Genomic DNA, 16,660 nt, shown 5'->3' on the forward strand with positions numbered 1-16,660 from the left:
AGGTTTCACACCACCATTAAAATAATGTGTGTTGCTTGTTGTTAGTTTTTTTTTATTGGGATCATTTCCATATGATATGCAGTGTTGTTTTTTTCACCATTTTGGGAATGAGAAAATTTACGTAATTGTTAAAATTTTAAAATTAGGAAATTAGTGTTATTGTTTTGCTAAATGTGCTTCAAAATTGAGAATACAAGTTTTTTCAGTATTATATAAACTACAATTGAACATATATGGATGGGTGATGAACAAAATATTGATATCTAAAAAAGATAATCTTTTTTTATTTTGGAAACCTTCCATTGGGAATTTTTAGCTCCGATTTGTGGAGAAAAAAATTCCATTGGGAATTGGCCGATTAACTGACCCAATTTTGAATGAAAAACTACAACACTGCTATGGTTTACTAAATGAAACAAAATTAATGTTTGTAAATTAAAGGAAGAAATGAAGGCAATAAAAATTGTTAAAAAACAAACTATTTTCATTTTCAGAGGTCCATCTGCATGATCTAGTGCCTACATCTACTAGTAATTGTCTCCCAAAAGAAATCTTCATCATTGAAATATCACGGACAGCAATAATTGGACAAAGTGTATTAATGTAGCAGTCTGATAATTGCAATGTTGGCAATCGACAAGTCAGTCTTTTATGATTGTCATGTAATACCTAAGGAGACAAAAGACAATAAGTTGAAAAAAGGATGTGCCATAATTTCATTCTGGGATTCCCTGAAAACTGCATAAATTTAGCCATAAAATTAATAAAGTAGGAGTGCTTGGCCATATGCCAAGTCCTTGCATGAAGACTGAGGGACAGAGGATCTCATAAACTTTGAAATACACTGTCACATACAAATTGAATGAAAATGTGATAAAGGCTGTAATAACTGATGAAAACATCTAGCTATAACAGATTTATTGAGCAAAATAAAGGATCCGAAACAATTCACAGTGAACACACTTCTTCTAGATGTCGGCATGTTTTCAAGAACTTCCTGGTTTATATTGTCATTGTGGTTTACTAAGTCAAGCAGCTGACAGCAGCATGTTTCTACCAGGCAGGTCTAGATGGACTGTTGCTGGGATCCTGGTAAGTGTGCTGGGAAATAATAGGGGGAAAAAAAAAAGGTCTGTTTCTGGTCGCCTGACCGTGTCTCCCGAATCGGTGCCAACCCTCATCTTTTTATTGGGGTCACACAAAAAAACACAATAATAATAATTTTGTTCATTTTGTTCATTTCGCATAACTTTCCACTCCCATTTCCATTCTAGTACCCGACAGACAAAACAAATAAAAATATATAAGAATTTAAAGAATCCCTTCCTAGCAACCCTGTTTTTTTCCAAAGGACACCAGAAACGGACCTTCTTTTTTTTGCCTCTTGTATAAGTGTATGTATATTTTGCGTTATCAATTAGTTACCCCTTATGTCAAGTCCCTGTTTTTAGAGTCAGATTTACAACAGATTACATAAGCTGTATAGATATTTGACAGGGTGCTTAATACATGTGCGTTAAGTGTTGTCCCAGATTAGCCTGTGCAGTCTGCAATTATGGCATATGGAAAGGTCACTTTGTGCTTAGACTGATTCAGAACAGATTTCTTTTGCATGAAACTTACCATAAAAGCCAAGAGTGTCATCCCTGTGGACTGCACAGGCAAGCCAAGAGTGTCATCCCTGTGGACTGCACAGGCTTATGTGGGAAGGCACTGTACAGACTTAATCTGGTACAATACTGTAAGCACATGAATTAAGGCTCATTGGGTCATTGTGGACCTGAAATAGCCCAAAAGTCAACGGGGGGTGACCAGAAGCCAATTCATGTCACCCATGCATCGGCTTCTAGTCACCCCTGGGTGACTTTTGGGCCATTTCAGGTCAACAATGACCCAATGAGCTGAAATAAGCCCCATTTTGTCAGAATTGGGCTCAAATCTATACAAAGCTGTTGTTTTTCAAAAATTATGATGTTTTAATTTTCCAGTATTTAGCAGAATAGAAAGTTGATGTTTATTTCTTCATATGAGAAGGTTTGATAATTAAACAAACACCAGAATGAGGATATCAATCATTTCAATTTTACATAATGTTATATAATGCTGTTTAAAATTGTTGAATCATCATGATCAGATGCTGCTTGCATTTGCCTCTGGGGGACTGCTACCTAAAAGTCATGACAAAAGAGCCGTTCCGGACAGGAAAAACCCTGTAAGTACCAAGGTAGACAACTCCACCCCTCCATCAGACCCTGTGGAATTCTGGAAGCAGCACAATCATGGGTTGTGTGACATGGGTATGGTCTCACAGAGGAACAACACTGTATGCTGTCTGCCCACTAGCTGCAAGCCTGGTAATGATGATGTTTGTTGCTTTTATTAGGGGTTGTTTTTTGTTCTCCCATCTAAAGCAGTGGGCCTGTATTTACGAAGCTCCTTTGGGAATATCTAGGAAAATCTCTTATATTAATAAAATTCCTAAAGTCTGTGGCTATTTTGAAAAAAAAGACATATTTTGACACACTTGTCCCTTAGAAAGTTAAGTTTAATGAAAGACCTTTCTTACTAGATACAAGTTTTAAAGGCTTTATTTCCAACCCTTAGATACTGATGAGCAGCAAACAGCATAAAATCTGAACAGACTTAGAGTAATACTCGCAGGCTGTTCTGGTTTTATGCTGTTTGCACATGGCCATTTTCACTTTGCTTGAGAGTGGCAAAGGGTTAATTGATTAATATTTTATCATTTTGTAAGCAGATAACATGGGATTCAGTAAAGTAAAAATACCTTAATAAAATTCACAAGTACTACTGTCAACTGTTAAGATTTCCCAAAGAGCCCAGGTAGTAGTTTGGCTTAAGCAAGAGTTCATGAATTATTTCTAAAGGGCAAGATTATGATCACGAGTGAATTAAAAACGATAATCTGTTGAATCCAACAAATTTTCATTTTATTTTATGCTTTTTTCACCGTTTATTTACATTGTAAAAGAGTTTAACCGGAGAATTTCGCTGGTATAATGTCATGAGGTTATTTTGTGTATTGAAATGTATTGAGGCACGCGGCGGGAGAAAAGGTAACTTTTCAGCGAAAAGGAAACAGTTGTTAATTATTTTCTTGAAAAAGGGGCATAAAAGAAACAGAAAATTTGTTCATGTCAGTGTAAGATCGTTTTTTATTTCACTTGTCATCATAGAAAAATTCTATTTTCTATGATCACTGGCGAAATAACAAACGATCTTACACTGACATGAAGAAATATCCTCTATTTATTATTTTATTTTTGAAACCATCCCACTCAAGAATCCCCCCTCCCCCCCAAAAAACAAAATTATTTTTTTAGCTCACCTGTCACAAAGTGACATGGTGACAGAGCTCCAGATAAGGATTTATGAAAAAAGTAACGGTACTGCCACTGACAGAAAGAAAAGAAGTAGCGCTGAAAATCTATTAGTACCTGTACTACCATAGCCAAAAATACAGGTAATACTGTACTTCCGGTGTTCTTGGATATTGAAGGGTGTATAACTGACTTTACAGAAACATTTGCAGCAATTATAATAAATATATTTAGCTTCTTAAACAGTTACTTTTTTAGGGTTTCCATTCTGAATTATGATAATACAACTAAATATTAAAACGCATGACTAATACTTTTTCTTCATTGTTCTTGACAAGAAAACACAAGCCAACTAGTAAGCTAAGCCTAAGTAAATGAACACTTATGTCACTGTCTCATCCGTTTCCCATCGTGTTTTCTAACGTTTTTAGCCACCGATGCAATCAAATCGTTTAATATCGGGGCGACAATATCTTTTTCTGGGTTTACAGATTAAATGTCAAGATGGTTAGACGACACCGTATGTAGCCATTATATGACAACAAAGTGTTTTGAACCGCTTTTGGTTAAGCCAGCCTTCCATGGCGTGCAGACATATTGGTTTTGACGGGTTTACGAGTGACATGGAATCACGCGACAAAATAGACAACAATACCGGAACCCAGTGTACAACTTTTCAGTAATTTAAAAAAAAAGAAAAGCGCCGTTAGGTTAGAGACCAACAAATCACGCCGCACTGACGCGGTCGTATCGGTACGGCCAGATGTTTTTTTGTAAATGCGTAAAAGGTATATTAAAGTCGTAATTGTACGTCCAGTTTATAAAAATAAATGCGTAAACCTTCATGAAAAAGCCGTATTTACAGCTGTACGGCCCTTATCTGGTGCTCTGATGGTGAGCTTATGTGACCGTGTGATGTCCGGCGTCCGTTGTGTGTGCGTGCGTGTGTGCGTGCGTGCGTCCGTTAACAATTTGTTTGTGTAGACAGTAGAGGTCACTGTTTTTATCCAATCTTTATGAAATTTGGTCAGAATGTTTATCTTGATGAAATCTGGGTTGGGATTGTATTTGGGTCATCTTGGGTCAAAAACTAGGTCACTGGGTCAAAAACTATGTCAAATAATAGAAAAACCTTGTGTAGACAATAGAGGTCGCAGTTTTCATCTAATCTTTATGAAATTTGGTCAGAATGTTTATTTTGATGAAATCTGGGTTGGGATTGTATTTGGGTCATCTGGGGTCAAAAACTAGGTCAATAGGTCAAAAACTAGGTCAAATAATAGAAAAACCTTGTGTAGACAGTAGAGGTCACAGTTTTCATCCAATCTTTATGAAATTTGGTTAGAATGTTTATCTTGATGAAATCTGGGTTGGGATTGTATTTGGGTCATCTGGGGTCAAAAACTAGGTCACTAGGTCAAAAACTAGGTCAAATAATAGAAAAACCTTGTGTAGACAGTAGAGGTCACAGTTTTCATCCAATCTTTATGAAATTTGTTCAGAATGTTTATCTTGATGAAATCTGGGTTGGGATTGTATTTGGGTCATCTGGGGTCAAAAACTAGGTCACTAGGTCAAAAACTAGGTCAAATAATAGAAAAACCTTGTGTAGACAATAGAGGTTGCAGTTTTCATCCAATCTTTATGAAATTTGGTCAGAATGTTTATCTTGATGAAATCTGGGTTGGGATTGTATTTGGGTTATCTGAGGTCAAAAACTAGGTCACTAGGTCAAATAGTAGAAAAACCATTAATAATTTGTTTGTGTAGACAGTATAGGTCACAGTTTTCATCCAATCTTTATGAAATTCGGTCAGAATGTTTATCTTGATGAAATCTGGGTTGGGATTGTATTTGGGTCATCTTGGGTCAAAAACTAGGTCACTAGGTCAAAAACTAGGTCACTAGGTCAAAAACTAGGTCACTATGTCAAATAATAGAAAAACCTTGTATAGACAATAGAGGTCACAGTTTTCATCCAATCTTTATAAAATTTGATCAGAATGTTTATCTTGATGAAATCTGGGTTGGGATTGTATTCGGGTCACTTGGGGTCAAAAACTAGTTCACAAGGTCAAATAATAGAAGAAAAACCTTGTGTAGACAATAAAGGTCACAGTTTTCATCCAATCTTTATGAAATTTGGTCAGAATGTTTATCTTGATGAAATCTGGGTTGGGCTTGTATTTGGTTAGTCAGGTGAGCGATTCAGGGCCATCATGGACCTCTTGTTGTTGTTTTTTCTCATTTTTGAAAGATAATGTGATAAATGACCACACCCCCACACTATACACCCATCTCCACCTCCACCCCCACCCCCTTTTTGATTGAAGTATTGAGATAGGTCCCTTCACCTTTAAAAAGAAAAATAGATGAGCAGTCGGCACCTGCTAGGCAGTGCTCTTGTTACGTATGTCACATTGAAATCAAATCCACTGCATTCTCCTGATTGCCAATTAAGCAGTTGAATCATTGACCCATTTGTATACCGGTAGGTAAAAGAATGACTTTTTCAAAATGACAATACTACTGAATTGCCTTATCCTTATTCCAATAAAGATCTTTATTTGTTTCATTTTTCAAAAATTTATGTCAATGCAATAAACATAAATAAATATAAAATATAAATAAATAAATATATAATTCCTAAGACCTATCGATACTGTATAGCATTACATTCTGTGGAATGGGGCTTTAAATGAAGGCCAATTTTAAGCCATACAATACACAAAGTCAATTATCTTAAAATACCAGGAATTGAGCCTGTCTTTAACTTCTATTGAGACTTAGCCTTATTTTAATTGTGTGACTTGACTGTCTTAGTTGCACTGTTGGTTGAAAGAAAAAAAATATTGCAATGAATAGTGTTTTTCCCAAGAGGGCAAAGGGGCATGGCACATTACTTTAAAAAAATGCATTTTAACGCGCAGTTTAGGTAAAAAAAAGGTTAAATTTTTTCAGTGAAGTGGTTTTGAGAGAAACATATAAACATAAAAATATAAACAAGCACATTTAATGGTTATTGGTGTAACTTACTTTAGTTAATAGTAATCTATTAACCTTGCTATGTCTTCCATTTCAGTTGCATGCTGTTTCAGTTAACTGTACAGCATGACAAACATAATAAAGCAATATATGCATATGAATCTGATTATACACAGTTCCACTAACATACTAGAAATGGCACGGCAGAGGCTGAAGCGTATCCCCACGCCACATGTTTGACCCAGGGGCGCCCCAGGGTTGGTAATGGGGCCATGCATAGTTGAGATTTACCGTATTGTCATAAGAGATGTTCAGCATAAATTTGAAGAAATTCGGTGTAGAAATGAAGAAGTTAATGTAAAATAACCCAAAAAATGAGTGAAAATCTAAACCCTAATTTCTCCTCCTCATCCTGCTCTCCTAACAAATCTAATACTGAATCAACTTCACTGACGTCCATTTTGTACATGTCATCCTCATTGGAATGACTTATGAGATGGCTGAACATGCTCTCTTATAGCCAATCTTCTTGCTTCTGTTTTGGAAAAGTTATGTTTTGAGGTTAAATGGTTGACTAAATAGTAGCGTCTCAGAAACTTTCTATCACAATCTTGTACACAACAATGAAAATGTTGAATTTCATGTCTGTCTTTGATGTGCCTGTTCAAAGTCCATCTTGCTTTAAATTGTTTCTCACATTTTTCCCACTTGAACATTTTACAGATTTTCAGTAAAGAGTCTAAAAGTGTAATTGAATGAATTGAAAGTTTCATCCCTTTTATAGATTCTTGAGGCTCTATTCCATGAGTTTCTCATGCTTTTTATGCTTGACTGCATTCTATCTCTTCTCTCATATATACAGGTGTCCCTTTGCGCCAATATCTTATAATTCCTTGCATAAACATTAGATGGATGAGCTAAACCATTTCACAGATGAGTTAACACAAACAATTGACTACTAAATACATCTCTGCGCCACTACTGTGTAACTCTATATGTGTTTTCAATACACAAGCTTCATTGTTGCAAAATTCCTTTGTCCGATGAAAATGCTTGCACTTCTTCTGATTGGGTAGATAACCACATAATAGATTTCGAAATCTAAACGCGGACCCTAAAATCAAGGTCAAGGTCACAGTGGTAAAAAAATTCATGCGTATGGAAAGGTCTTGTCCAGATACACATGCGTACCAAATATGAAAGCAATATCTGAAGGGAGACAGCAGGTATAAGCCTTTTTCGAATCGCAGTCGCAGATTTCGAAACGTGAACGCTGACCTCAAGTTCAAGGTCAAGGTCATAGGGGTCAAACATTTTATGGGCATGGAAAGGTGTTGTCCATATACACATGCATACCAAATATGAAAGCAATATCTGAAAGGACACAGAAGTTATGAGCGTTTTTCGAATCGCGGTCACAGATTTCAAAACCTGAAAACTGGCCCCAAGTTCAAGGTCAAGGTCACAGAGGTAAAAATTTGTATGCCCATAGAGTGTTGTCCAGATATACATGCATCCCAAATATGAAAGCAATATCTGAAGGGACACAGTAGAAATGAGCCTTTTTCGAATCGCGGTCGCAGATTTCGAAACCTGAAAACTGACCACAAGTTCAATGTCAAGGTCATAAGGGTAAAAAATTGTGTGGGCATGGATAGGTGTTGTCTGGATACACATGCATACCAAATATGAAAGCAATATCTGAAGGGACACAGTAGTAATGGCCTTTTTCAAATCGCGGTCGCAGATTTTGAAACCTGAAAACTGACCCCAAGTTCAAGGTCAAGGTCACAGGGATAAAAAATTGTATACGCATGGAAAGGTGTTGTCCAGATACACATGCATACCAAATATGAAAGCAATATCTGAAGGGACACAGTAGTTTTGAGCCTTTTTCGAATTGCGGTCGCAGATTTCAAAATCTGAAAACTGGACCGAGTTCAAGGTCAAGGTCACAGGGGTCAAAATATTTGTGTGCATGGAAAGGTGTTGTCCAGATACACATGCTTACTAAATATGAAAGCAATATCTGAAAGGACACAGTAGTTCTGAGTCTTTTTCGAATCGCGGTCGCAGATTTCAAAACCTAAAAACTGACCCAAAGTTCAAGGTCAAGGTCACAGGGGTCAAAAAGTTTATGCGTATGGATAGATGTTGTCTAGATACACATGCATACCAAATATGAAAGCAATATCTGAAGGGACACAGTAGTTATGAGCCTTTTTCGAATCGCGGTCGCAGGAAAATCTCTGACCCGGCCCCGCCCCAACCCCCATAACTTTTGACCCAGGGGTCAGATCAAAATTCCGTCACTGTCACCGTCGTACATATGCTCATAGCTACCATGTATGTAAGTTTCAAGGTTCTAGTGCTAATAGTGTAGGAGGAGCAGGTGGCCAGGACGGACGGACAGACAGACATCACCACAATAATTAGAAAACGTAACAGTAATTCTTTCAATAATTAATTATCTAAAAGACCATATCAATAATGAGACAACTTCTTTGTTTTTATTTTTAAATTTAATTACGCATAGAAATAAATGTTTTGATATTATTGTATTATGCATGAAATGCACATTTTCCACGAGGAAAATCTAGGTTTTCAATAGAAGTCTCCGAAGTAACTGTCCACGATTTTATCGTGGACGAGTACACATTACCGATCGATTAGTGGTCTTCGTATAAGCCACTGAAATTATCGATAAATATTGACACGGGGTTATTCACGCATGACTTATTCACAACCGAGCGAATCTTCTCGGCCTTGGGGCCATACTCTGATACTAGTCGGCAAAGTAGTTTGGAGAATGGGCAATTAAGATGTTATCAATAAGGGCGCATGGCGAGCAGAATTATCGATTAAATCTTGCGATCAAGCATACCGTAACAATAGAGGACGGAAAACAGCGGGTGCTCATTAAAGGGCAGGGCGGCGGCCTTTGGAAATGGCAGGGTGGCGCTCAATGGCTTTGAAAGGCGCTACAAAAAAGGGCATGGCGCCCCGCCACGCTAAAACGGCCTGGATAAAAAACTACTGAAAAACACGAGTTCGAACTGCTTCCGGGTATTTAATTTTGAAATACACTGTTAAAATTCTTAATTTAAAAAGAATTGAGATTCATAGAATATAATTTAACTTTGTTTTTAATTTCATTTTTTTTTTTTCATGGAATGTAACCCCATATATATCCACGGGTCTACTTATTGCATGTTATTTCCTTTAAAACTTAGAGGATTATCTGCAACCTTTTCATTAGGCTATTTAAACCACTTGACAATGGTTTTCAAAGGAAGATATCATATTGCTGTTGTCACATGACCTTCTTTCATTGTATGCACATGTACATATTTTCTGTCAGCAGTTAACATAAATAATATTGGCACACTTTTGTAGTGAAATATGCCGAGCATATAAAATGAGACGCACTCTAGGAAAATCCTACTTAATGCACAGTGTTTTTTTCACCATTTTGGGTATGGGGCCGGGTCTCTTTGAATTTGGAAAATTAGCAGCATTTTGACTCAAATTTGGAATTAAGTTTTGTAGCTTTTTTGCTTAAAAAAGCTTCAAAATTGAGAATAGAAGTACTTTATTTTTGGAAACCTTCAATTGGAAATGTGTAGGTCCCATTTGGGAAAATATATATACTTTTTTCCATTGGAAATGGGGCCAAAAACACCCAATTTTTAACGGAAAAAAACAATGGTATTGTCCTAAATGTGCCTCTGCAAAGTTTAATCAGGACAACAATGTCTGCATTTATTGAAGTTTTCTTTTAAAGTAAGTCTCTTTGTAACGAAAATTCAGTTAAGGTGGAAAGTGATGTCCCTGATTAGCCTGTGCAGACTGCACAGGCTAATCTGCAACAACATATAATGCACATGCAGTAAGCAAAGTTTTTCCAGGACTTGGCGCAAAAGATTTTCTGTCAATCACAGATAAAAAACCTTTGTTAACCCTTTACCACTTAGATACATATTTTCATGCATTTGTAGTCCCTTAGAAAGTTACATTTAATTAAATAACTTAATAACTAGATTTAAGTTTTAAAGGCTTCATTTTAAAGCCTTAGATACTGATGAGCAGCAAACAGCTTAAAGCTGGAACAGACTGTGAGTTACTCGCAGGCTGTTCTGGTTTTATGCTGTTTGCACATAGCTATTTTCACTTTGGTGCCTCTGAGTGGAAAAGGGTTCAATTAAGCATATAACCTTTAGTGGATTCAAATTTTGTTTCTGTGCATTTGTTTTTCAATAATTGTATATTATTATACATTGAATTTATTCTTAATAATGAATTTGTGTTATAATTCATTTAAGTATTTATCTCATATCTTATGACTTTGTGATGTTTCGGTTAATACAAAGTGCACTAAGAATTATTCATTTTGCACTTAGAAATACTATTCAAAATATCTTGATAACCATCAAGTTAAAAACATTCTGCACTAGAGAGCTGTAATAGATACAGGTGTAAATAGATAACCTTTACAATGGTTCAAATATTTTCTGAATTCCTTGAACAGCAGACAACCAGGAAGTAATAATATTTCCATTAATAATAGTAAAACGAGGTTAAAGTGATATTATGGGCATTTTTCACTGTTGAATTGAGCTGAAAAGAATTAACAGGTAAAAAATATTAGTTAAAATGTGGTAACTGACCAATTATCTACAACTCATCTTGCTACCAGTTGTTTATAAAAAATATATATTATTTTTGATATTTTACATGACTCACCCAGTCCTCTAAGCCGAAATGATCCGTAAAACAAAATTGTGTCTTTGTGTCGTATGAACGAATCTGCATGAAAACTACATTTAGACTCACATCATACATCAAATCATTTCTGTCGTCTGAGTTGTCAAAACGAAAGTACGGTTGATGTTCAAATGTATTATTTTTCTCTTTCTGGGATATTGTTTTAGTATGTTGATGTTGCATTAACAAATATAAGTGTATATGAAGTGAAAACACCAAAAATAAACAACGGTTGCGATAGACACCTATAATATACTGTTAAATGCCCATAATATCACTTTAACTGCATGTGAGGTACAGTCATGTACATGTAAGTGTGGCCCAGTTGACACTTACCCCATAAACTGGATTTTTTGCTAAAAATAGACTTCTTTTAAACCGAAAATACCATAAAAGGGAAAGTGTCGTCCCTTATGACAAATGCAGAGTGCACAGGCTAATCTGGGATGACACCATGCACTGAATTTTCTATAGACATAAAAAAAACACAGTTCAAATAAATTTTTCATTTAAAATTTTTAAATATGTTTAAAAAAAAAGCAAATGCTTAATTCTGAAAAATTAAGTCTTGTAAAAATGTAAGTTTTTCATATTTGAATAAATAAAACTTTTTGTTGGATTTGTTAGAATGTAAATAATTATGTCATTTACATTATACTGTATATCGGCAGTTAAACTACTATTTGCTATTATTGTCAGAGTCTAATGAACCATGCAGGCATAACTAGCAGAACATTCATTTATTGTTTATTAACCTTTTTATCTGTTTTCACATAATATTGAGAAAATAAAGATATTTTATTGAGTTGTTCAAATTGTGCAAGTCCAAAATATTATATTTACTTTTACTCTTAATTTTCTGTAGAAAAATGAACAAGTTCATTTTGCGTAACCCGTAAGCTGGCGATACCGCCTTCGAAGGCGGAGCTTCTAAAATTGGACCAATGGTTTCAAGACGCTGACGCATAGTTATACAGTGACCAGTACCGTTACCGCACTACTTTTGTAATTATAGTAACAAACATGAATAAACATTACCCATTTGTTTACTTTTGTTTCTTTGATGTTTCATTTCTCGATGTTTTCGATTTATCCCATCAATTGTCTTAGTTGTCAAATATTTCTGTAAAAATATATTACCGAACCAGTTTTACGTATTTTATTTTCATCACTTGAATACGCAATTTATGACGTATCTTGTGTGACGTCATTTCGGTGACGAAACATTTTACGAAAACAATATGGACGTGGTGTATTTTTTACAGTTAAATATTTGTTTAAAGCATCGAACGAATCCAAAACGTATTTTGGATTGTGTGTTTGTCATCCATAACACCTTAAGAACAGACACTGGAAGTGTATATCGTTGTAACTTATTAGCATTGGATTTAAGTTGCCATTGAGGTAAGCGTGTCCTTTATACTAAATTTAGTTTTTATGACCTCTGTCAAAGCTTAAATAATGGCATTAATCTATTCTACAGCACAATTTCAGCTGCAATCGATGTTTTAATTTTCCAAATAATGTGCTTTTATAGTAAAACTTCAGAACTCCTTTTCTTCGCGCAGGAATAATGAATAACAAAATCTTAAGGGGCGGGTTCTAGCTGTTCCCAAAACTAAGATTACAACATGTGTTGCCTCCCTAAAAGCAAACAATTATGAGTTGTTTTTTTATGCTCAAATATGTTTTAATTGTTTCAAATCAAAGGACAAATATTAATATAAGGATTGATTCTTATTTTTCAGGCTTTTATGTAGTATGAAAGCTCAGGGCGAGTATTGAAAATTTACGAGAAGCGCTAGCGCGCTTCACAGAATTTTCATAACTCGCCCTGAGCGTTCAGACTGTATTAACGCCCGAAAAATAAGAATCAATCCTTAAGTAACCAAAGCATACATATTTGGAATACAGTAACAAAAAGACGTAGCCCATGGCTTATTTATGTACATAACATTTTTATGTCCCCCAGTTTATACTAGGGGACATATATTTTTTTTGCCCTGTCTGTTTGTTGGTTTGTTGGTTAATTTGTTTGCGTCAAACTTTAACATTGCCCATACTTTTTGCATTGAAGATAGCAACTTGATATTGTGCATGCATGTGTATCTCATTGAGCTGCACATTTTGAGTGGTGAAAGGTCAAGGTCAGCAGGGGGTTTTCCAGCCATCTTGGGAAAAGGAGTCTGGTCAAAGTAGGATTTTTTAATCGATAAAAGTGGCAAATTTGGGAATTTTTTTATCAAAAAAGACCAAATTGGGATATTTTTTTCAACAAATATTTACACAACAGGTCTTTTCCTGGCCATTTTGGATTAAAATCATAAATTATGGTTATATATATGGTAGGTTGTTTAAAAAATACAATTTAGATATAGAGTCTAATAATCATAACTCATAAGACACTTCTTTCAACAACAAAAAATTGCAATTGGGAATGTTTTTATGTCTCCCACCACTATAGTGGGGGACGTATTGTTTTTGCCCTGTCTGTTGGTTGGTTTGTTGGTTGGTTTGTGTGTTTGTTTGCCCAAACTTTAACATTTGCCATAACTTTTGCAATATTGAAGATAGCAACTTCATATTTGGCATGCATGTGTATCTCATGGAGCTGCACATTTTGAGTGGTTAAAAGTCAAGGTCAAGGTCATCCTTCAAGGTCAAATATATGGGTCAAAGTTGCTCATTTAATGTACACTTTCGCAATATTGAAGATAGCAACTTGATATTTGGCATGCATGTGTATCTCATGGAGCTGCACATTTTGAGTAGTGAAAGGTCAAGGTCATCCTTCAAGGTCAAAGGTCAGGTCAAATATATGGGGACATACAGTTCACTCCATGCGTTTTCCCCAATTTCCCTCCATACTCCGCGGACAGTATCTCCGAAGGAGATTAAGATAATTTCGCAATACGCGGCGTTTGCATGATTTGGGACTCCGGGTTGAACGATCGGCAAAATTGATTAGCCGACGCTGTGGCCCTCGGCGTTGGCAACGCGGGGGATAATCTGTGTTTAACGAGATAACAATCAATTTAACTTTGTTTGACTTCCTGATTTTCAAATAAAATTACATTTATTACAAGTACATATATATATTTATTTATATATATATATAATATGCAATAAAAAAAAAACAACCAAGATAGATCGATCCCCATGTGGTTGTAGAAGTAGTTGTATAGAAAACTCGTTGATTTACGACAAACAAAACGTCGTCTTTAAACTGATACTTACCAATTAATATAATCACAGTTTGCAACATTGTTTTTATTTTGATAATTTAATCCAAAGTTTTCATGTAAGCAGGTGTATTTTCTATACTGAACATGTAAACAAATGACCAAGGACCCTAAAAGTCTCGCAAATCTGTGTGAATTGACAGTTTGACGTTATCAAAGGAAAGCATAACTTACTCAAGTAAACACGTTCAACGAATGCATAAGGAATGGTTTTAATTGTCGGAACAAAGTCAATTCTCTGCTCGCTAATGCATTTATTTTCTCTTTGTAGGTAGGTTATTCCATTGATTGCTAAAAGAAGGTGGTAACTATTGAGTTGATAGATGCAGTAAATATTCACAGTTGTATTCTTGTTGCGTCGACATTCAAAACAATGTTTACCAGTAATTATGGACCAAAGCGGCAGAGTGACATTCACACATGTTTATCCCTTTTGTCAAAACACCGCAGACAGCAGTCTACACAATAGGTCAGTAGACAAGCTTTGCGTGTTTTCATAACGTCAAACACTTAAAATCCAGTTCCGCCCAGATGTCTTCTTTAATCAGTTTACAGTAAAATTACTGTTAAAATAATTACTCTACTAAAATATTGTAACGATAAAGATTCGGCATGTTCGATTTGAAATTATTTTGGAGGAAATATCAACTTATTCGCGATATAATTTTGTTAAAAATACCAAAGAAACTTTAAACCGAAATCAACAAAATTCAATATTCTCTGCGCTACAAAGTTTGTATAAAAAAATCAATACACGCACGCTTTGCAGGAGTATACCTTGACCTTGTACATTGCGGCATAATTTTCGCACGCTTTTGTCGGGAAATATACATGATGACTGTATATTGGAAGCATTTGTAAACGTTGTGTTAACATTAAAAATCATAATGTTTTTCGGATTACTAATTATTATTCTCATTTGGAAATTTTACGGAACATTTATTCTTGTGTTATATGTGTTATGATTTAAATATTAATTTGTCAAATGTCTTATATTCATTCATATTGTAGACGTACCTGTGAACTAAAAAACATAATTTTTATACGTATTAATTTTCTATAGAATTATCTTTATTTTTATATGCCACAGTATTTAAACAATTTTAATAACAATGTATTTATTTTTTGGCATGCCCAGTAGCACACTGCTAACGCGGTGTTGCGCGGCGGTCGCTGATAAGAACGGAAATTGTCTGCATTTACCGACTAGGCTAAAGTAATACACGCCGCGGGTATTAGTGAACTGGGCAGAACGCTGCGTTTTACCTGGCTTTCAAACTCCGCATAAACACTCGCTAGCAGGAAAAAAAACGCAGAGTGAGCGCGTTTTTTGGGGAAAACGAGTGGACTGTACTGTAGTGTTTCACAAACACATCACTTGTTTATTATTTTGGTTTGGGATCGGGTCTGTTTGCTTTGTGAAAGGGTCGCTTTTACGGCCTTTTTTACATATCAGAAAAAACCCCTGGTCAAGGTCATCCTTCAAGGTCAAAGATCAAATATATGGGGAGGGGACATAGTGCTTCACAAACACATCTTTTTTCAAATTTAAAATTTAAAACAGTTACTGGTCCTGATACTATGATCTTGAGGTTTAATTTTAATAACACAATTCCTGTGTTAGTCTTTTTCTATTGAACTGAAAGTGACAGATATTTCATACAGTGTTGTTTTTTTTCAAAATCGGGCCCCTTTCCCAATGAAAAAAAAGAATATATGTTACCCAAATGGGACCTAAAAATTCCTAATTGAAGGTAAAAAAAAAATATATATTTTATTTAGAACAACATTTAGTTAATCTCCCATCCAGCTCTACAAGTAACACTTTATTAAATTTAATATTTTAAACACTTTCCTCATTTTTGAAGCATTATTTTGTTAGCAAAAAAACACTAACACTAATTTCCCACTTTTGGTCAAAACGCATCGATTTTCCCGATCCAAAGGGACCTGGCCCCATTCCCCAAATGGTGAAAAAACACACTGTATTTGGGGTTTGTAAACTGGATCTCTATAAACATTGTTTAAATTATGCCTTGTGGGCTCAAACACTGGTCTTGCCACAGAGGTCATGTGGTGTAACTCTTTCAGTGCTGGAACCGAATTTTGAAGGCCTTTGCAAACAGTTTGGATCCAAATGAGACGCAACAGAACTGTTTGCTATTCTGATAGGATTCTTTGAAAAAAAATCTAATTTTAGAAATTCAGCAGACGACATTTTAGCAGACGACGAATTTCCCAGCATGCAAAAGTCTTCAATAGTAAAATGACTTCTCTTCTTAAGTTGCATGGTTCGATCAGACATTTCACATTGTGTACATTAATTTC

General features: G+C 35.4%; 1 protein-coding gene across 3 annotated transcripts in view; it reads left to right on the forward strand.

The window, feature by feature from the left end:
- Positions 1–16,660, forward strand: part of LOC127881844 (uncharacterized) — a 37,529-nt gene that overhangs the window by 2,445 nt on the left and 18,424 nt on the right. For all 3 annotated transcript variants that reach the window (XM_052429992.1, XM_052429993.1, XM_052429994.1), the window contains exons 2-3: positions 495–1,092; positions 2,135–2,354. In XM_052429992.1, the coding sequence (XP_052285952.1) occupies positions 973–1,092; positions 2,135–2,354 (340 nt within the window). In that variant the 5' untranslated portion in view covers positions 495–972. The remainder of the gene's footprint in view (positions 1–494; positions 1,093–2,134; positions 2,355–16,660) is intronic.

The sequence above is a fragment of the Dreissena polymorpha genome, chromosome 5, assembly GCF_020536995.1.
Source record: "Dreissena polymorpha isolate Duluth1 chromosome 5, UMN_Dpol_1.0, whole genome shotgun sequence".
Taxonomy (NCBI): domain Eukaryota; kingdom Metazoa; phylum Mollusca; class Bivalvia; order Myida; family Dreissenidae; genus Dreissena; species Dreissena polymorpha.